The sequence below is a fragment of the Cyphomyrmex costatus genome, unplaced genomic scaffold, assembly GCF_001594065.2.
Source record: "Cyphomyrmex costatus isolate MS0001 unplaced genomic scaffold, Ccosl1.0 scaffold1850, whole genome shotgun sequence".
Classification (NCBI taxonomy): Eukaryota; Metazoa; Arthropoda; class Insecta; order Hymenoptera; family Formicidae; genus Cyphomyrmex; species Cyphomyrmex costatus.
The window spans coordinates 8,522-15,136 of record NW_017275880.1 but is presented as its reverse complement, the minus strand read 5'-3'; the positions used below and the strand labels follow the sequence as shown (position 1 = coordinate 15,136).

The 6,615-nt window shown below is 35.2% G+C and overlaps 1 protein-coding gene across 1 annotated transcript; it reads left to right on the top strand.

Annotated features, from left to right (window-relative positions):
* The first annotated feature begins 557 nt into the window (after nt 1-557).
* Nucleotides 558-3,506, top strand: LOC108772348 (uncharacterized). The gene is made up of 2 exons (XM_018537870.1): nt 558-616; nt 2,951-3,506. The coding sequence occupies exons 1-2, from the start codon at nt 558-560 to the stop codon at nt 3,504-3,506; spliced, it is 615 nt and encodes a 204-aa protein (XP_018393372.1).
* Nucleotides 3,507-6,615: the final 3,109 nt, after the last annotated feature.

Genomic DNA, 6,615 nt, shown 5'->3' with positions numbered 1-6,615 from the left:
GTAATAAAAAAACAGACATATACAAGAACTTATGACACAAAATATGACCAAACCAGACAAAACTATACAAAAACAGACATCAGTGTCACAGCAATCCTCAGCATCATCATCCTTACATGTTCCATCATCCTCCTTGCCTGTTCTCGATCACAGCATTCACAATCTTCATTATCCTCCTTGCATGTTCCATCATTATCACCGTCACACAGACCTACTTCATCACATTTATCTTTAGTAGTCACTCAATCATAAGTAGGAAAAATTCCATCAGCATTAAAATTATCATCACAACGCAAACAAACATTATCATGCTCACCTTCATCATCCAAACAATCATTCACACAAAACGTCCATTCACCATCAAAACACAATATTAGGACCTTCTTCCTCCGTACAACGCAATTGCCTATCACCAGCCAAACATGAAGTTGGATGGTCAAAAGAAGTGGAAACATCTGGTGTTATAAATATAATGCGATCTCTAAAGTAAATTTCAAAAATAATTACACAAAGATTCGTCTATGTATACAAATAAAAACATCAAATTTTATTTCAGAATGATTATAACGAAACTATATGATATGGAAAAGCGACAAATTTCTATGGAAGATAAAATGTAAGTATAGATGATTTTATTAACGAATAGTCAGTAATTTCCTGAGGAACACACCAACTCAAAAAAAAGTAAAATGACGAATTGTGGTTACAAAATTTGTCTGTTTATTAAGTCAATAAATAGCTAAATTTCGTAACCAAAAAATGTCATTTTGATTTCTGTTGACTTGGTGTGTTCTTTGGATTATTGTTACTATAAATGAATTTTTAATCCCATAAGGCCACAGTACAAACTTTTTCATAACACATAACGCATAATAGGGAGTATTCCGATAACGCACATTGCTAATTGGCCAATTAAAAAATAAAATATTCTCATTGGTAAAGCAGTGAAAAATTATTAGGCATCGGCCGTGAGTGGACGTGTACTATCGCATTGTGTGCTAACGGGATCCTCTCCGCATAATACACAAGAGAATCTATAAATCAGAACCTTTCCTTTCCTTTCATTTCACGAAAAAGAGGAATTTTCATCGGTTGATTCTCTTATGCATTATACGTTATGCATTAGGAAGTGTTTATATTAGCCGTAACTGTATGCCGTAATCTGTAAAAATTGACCAATTACCTACGAATATTCTCTTTTTATAGTTCAATGAGAGGGGAATACTCGACTGTGATTAGCCAATTCTTATAGATTACAGAATAGGGCATTCAGTTACGACCAATATAAACGCTCTCTTATGCAAAAGTTTGTGCTGCGGTCTATAATTTTATTTTTTTCTTGCAATGAAAATGCAAGAACCATTAAAAGATTATTGCGAGAGTCTGCAGTAAGGAGACCAATAAACCCACAGGAGATTTCGTTTAGAACCGTGGATGATTTTTTGTCCTTTGAAGAAATTGATGATGAAATTTATAATAATTTGGTAAGACAATATTAAGTAAAAATCGACCAATGAGGTTAAATATATGCAAGTGAAAAAAGTATATTCGGTCAAGGCGGTTCTTTGTGTTTAATGATATTTCTTGTGAATTTATATAATTTTCAATTCAAGCTAACTGTGCACTGATTATTTGTCGGTCTTGAAGCACAGTCCTAAGTTCGGTTTATGAATATGACTTACAAATATGACTTTTTAACTTTAATATTTTATTTTAAATACTTACGTGAATTAAATAGCGACAATTCTTAATAGCGATAATTTAATGAAAAGTATCGAAATCCAAAGCTCAAATTAAACCTTCAATATTCCCTTTAATAAGAACAATCAAAATTGAAATTGTTTGTGACAAGGTTCAATAAGTTTTTAAAAACTAATATTTAAAGAGACAAGAGCAATGAGCCAATAAATTCGTTAAAATTTTTTTAAATTAATCTTTTTAAAAAAGATCCTACAAAGAAAATTACAACAGCTCTCAGAGATATGCTTTCAAGATGGAAGAGATGTGAATACATCAATGAATCTAAATATAGATTTTTGTACATCAGTGATGGGACACTGCCGAGGGCGTATGCTCTTCCCAAAATTCATAAAGCTAATTGTCCATTCAGGATCATTGTCTCTTCCATTGGTAGTCCACTACATCTTTTTGCGTCATATTTACATAGCATAATGTTTGAAGCGGTCCCTAAAGCCGAAAGTCACATAAAAAATAGTTTCCAATTGGTCAATACTATAAAAGGAATGCATATAAGTGAAGAATACAAATTGATTTCTTTGGACGTAATATCATTATTTACTAATATACCGATGGATATGGCAATTGATTGTATTAACGAAAAATGGACATATATTTCCAATAATTGCGATATTTCACAAATTGAATTTATAAAAGCCATCACATTTATTTTAGATTCTACTTATTTTACTTTTGACAATATCATTTATAAACAAAATTTTTGGACACCGATGGGCTCTCCGTTGTCTCCCATCGTTGCAGATTTGGTTATGCAAAGACTAGAAAGAACTGCCTTGATGTTGTATAAAGACAACGTTCTCTTTTATTTTCGATATGTTGACGACTTGTGTGCGGCTGTTCGAGGTTCTGAGATTGATTCTTTTTTTAAGACTTTTAATTCTTTTCATCCACGGTTACAATTTACGTTAGAAATCGGAACAAATTCTTTAAATTTTCTTGACATTTCGATCATTATCAAAGACAATAACTTATTTTTTGACTGGTACCAAAAACCCACATTTTCGGGCAGATTTCTCAATTTTTATTCAAACCATCCATTATCACAAAAGAAAAGTATAATCATTGGTTTAGTAGACAGAGCGTTAATATTATCACATCCAATGTTCCATAGTAATAATTTAATATTTATTATAAGAATTTTAATTGAAAACGATTATCCTCTAAAATTAATTTTTGATTGTATCAATGACAGGATCAAGAACATTGCACACGATAGTTCAAATAATAACAATGGTTTAAATGACAAGAATGAGGGAGAATCATCGGAGCTTCCTTCATGGTTTATAGTACCATATGTACCGAGACTTACAGATAAATTCAAACAATTTAACAGAAACAATATCAAGGTGGCATATTATAGTGCTAATAAGCTAAGAAAATATATTAAAGTACATAAAGATCCACTTGATTATATGTCTAAGACTAATGTGGTATATAAGATAAATTGTAACGACTGCGATGCGTCTTATGTGGGACAAACAGGAAGGAAATTAAAAACACGAATTGCAGAACACCGTAATCACATTAGATGGAATACGAGCTCTAAATCGGTGATAACAGATCACAGATTGGAACAAGGACATGAGTTCGATTGGAATAATGTACAAATTTTAGATGAAGAACCGTGTTATGGGAAACGTATTGTCGCAGAGATGCTCAACATTAAAAAACAGCAAAACAGTCTTAACCTACAAACGGACACATTAGATCTGCATGAAGCATATATTCCTATTATAAACAAGATATGACTTTGCATTACCAAAATCTTAAACATTATAGTTTTGTACGTCGAGTTAGTTGGACGGTTATAAAAGTTTTATATTTGGAACGACTTATATTTGTAATGTGTTAACGAAATAACGATTTTGATTGTCACCGAATTTTAATAAATGACTCTTTTAACGACATGGATTACTTGAGGGTGAGTTTTTTGTCAGAGGGACAATTGCTTGTCACATTGTTTTATTAATATAACGTTAATTTTGTGTCCTGATTAGTACCACAGGGATACATCACAAACGATCTTCCAATCGCTTGATGAGCTAAATTGTTCTCTCGGTGAAATACTCAACATTTTAGAACATAACAATCCATCATAGTAATTTTCTTGTTTTTTCTGCGTTAACTAAAGATGTTTTACTGCGTTAATTAATATTTATATGTTCATCTGAGGATGGCTCGAATATGCAGCCGAAACGTTATGATTTGACTTATGTTTGCGTGCGCTTTTAAAGTGTGAATTTATTGATATTTTATTTTAATTTATAATATATTAAATGTTTTATTAGTTCACACAATTAATATTGACTCTTAATTGCCTTTTTATTTCATTGACAATTTTTAATACTAAGAGTCCTGTATATTCATTTTATTTTAAATTAATCTAATATGGTGAAGTAATTATGGCGTTTCATCCCAGCTTCCACTACTGGACTAATCAGTAAGGCATTGTAGTGGAAGTCTACCTTAGACGCCTGGAAGTTATTTAATCGAGATTCTATATAAAGTGATATACGCATGTCAAAGCACTTTCGAAAATTTGCGTATATCGATAGACCTCTGATGGCGGGTCGGTAATATTCTTCGTAATATTTATCCAATGTAATATATGCTGTCCCCCCTCCTCCTAAATCAAAATTGAGTTATAAAAAACGTTTTATACAAAATGGCGGACATTGAAGACAAACTTAAAAAAAATAGGAAAAGAGATTTTTTCCTTTAAATTATTGCATTGTTCAGGAGAAATCGGTTGTTTAGCACAAAAATGTATGAGTTTTTAAGTTTATTGATTTCGTAACAAATCCATAATTTGATAAAGTTATACCGTAACTTTAAAAAAAAACTTGTTACAAAACGAATAACTTTCTTGTAAATTTAACTAATTAAAAATTAATATCGTGATTGTTCCGATAATCAAATACGCTAATAAACGTAATAAGTGTTTTGGTATAATGTTATTAAGAAATTGATTAACAGAACAATTGTTCCTCATAATATTAATTATGAATTAGAATAATATTTTTAAAATATAAATGTATACTTATGAAGATACACCTGATTGAAAATTGTAACTCACACCCATGTGCTTCAAAATCTTGAATCAAATATAGTGTTCTAGGTGAGAGATCAAAATAACAGCATCTTATATTTCAAAAATAAATCACAAAAGATGAGTATTAATTTTAAAAGAATACTTACGTGTTCCACAATCTTGAATTAAATATACTGTTCTAGGTGAGAGATCCAAATAACAGTTTTTTATATTTCAAAACTGAATCACAAAAGATCAGTATTAATTGTAATAGAATTTTTATATCAAATTGTCTATTTTAACGTAATACATTTTGTTATTAATAGATAATGAAATGGAAATTAATATGAAACAATCGAACTTCCGCGCGGATCAGCTCGTCGCAAATTTCGCTAGTCGCAAAAGAGGTTCGCACGGGAAGAGAGAATGCAGAAATAAATAATCAAACTCGACACAGTATTTTAAGACAAGAGACAGAAACGTTTATTTTGTATGATATGTGTGATGTACAGGTATCGGTGTGCGTGTTCGTGTAGATTTACAAGTATAAGTGTGTGTGTGTGTGCTCGTAGTGTACGCAGGTGTGTATATATCGACGAGACGGCAGACAGACGGGACGAATACAATGAAAACGAAAGACGCGGGCAGAAAAACAGCAAATATCAATTACGGCGCGAGTACTAAGAAAAACGCGTGGGGATCTCCGAATCCCAAGACGGACGCGAGGCGCGGTCGGCGGTATAACAATACAAATACGCGTACGCGAAATATACGCCAGCGGCGGATGACGGTCGCGGCGTGGATAACGCGGTGGGCGTTCCCTTTACGCAATGAGAGACGCTTCGCGGAATGTAATAGAACGGACACACTAACGACCGACTGCCAAGAACGCTTGGCGGAGGCAAAGAACACTTTACCCCCTTTTCCCGTCGGTGCGCTAGTTCTAGGATACTGGCGTACGGCTGTCGAGAACGCTCGACGGAGGCAAAGAACGCTTTGCCCCCTTTTCTCGTCGTAACGCTAGCGGATCAGGATATCTGGTGATCGATTGTCAAAAACGCTTGGCGGAGACCAAGAACACTTGACCCCCTTTTCGCGTCGTATCACTGGAGCTAGGATCGGAGCGGGATTCGTAACGGAGCGGCGGTTAGGATAGAAGAAGCTCTCGGAGCAATAATTACGCGTATTATACTTATTATTGCTCCCACTCGTATTATTCCGGTCTTTTTCGGTGTCGCTCGGCGGTCGGTAATCTCTGCGGAGGGGATTGACGATCGGCGATATTCGGTCGCGTTCAGTCGTAGCAGCGGTGAGCGCGAAGCGCAGATCGTTCGGCGATCTTCGGACGCGTTCGGTCGGAGCGGTGATTACTACTGTTGACGGCGGAAATTTCTAATATCGCGAGATATTTAACGCTCTAGGCGGCTGGTATCGTTGGAACGATGCATTGCAGGGTGCATCGTTACATCACCCCCCTCCTCAATAGTGTCTGAACCTAGAGGCACACAGGGAGATTAGCAAGGCTGGGCGATCCGAGAGGCCTGTGAGATTGAGGTAACGCCAACTTTAGGCGTCCTCGCTACCGTCACTGTCTTGGCCCTCGTTTTCGCTTGCTGTACCGTCGTCGATGTTGGTGACGTCGGAGTCATGATCCTCCGAATCGGTTTCGTCTGCTTCGGAATCGTCGTTAGCGGTGTGGGCTTGAGATCCTGAATATGTACGTGTCGATACCAGCGGCCATTCGCTTAAATCGTAGATAACCGGGGATACTACTCGTCGCACCTCGAGCGGTCCTTTAAATTTCGGCGCTAATTTTGCATTAAATG

Coding starts and splice junctions, on each gene's coding strand:
- LOC108772348 (XM_018537870.1), top strand. CDS start 558: ATGATTATAACGAAACTATATGATATGGAAAAGCGACAAATTTCTATG. Junction 617..2,950: donor ATTTCTATGGAAGATAAAAT/GTAAGTATAGAT, acceptor TATCAATGACAG/GATCAAGAACATTGCACACG.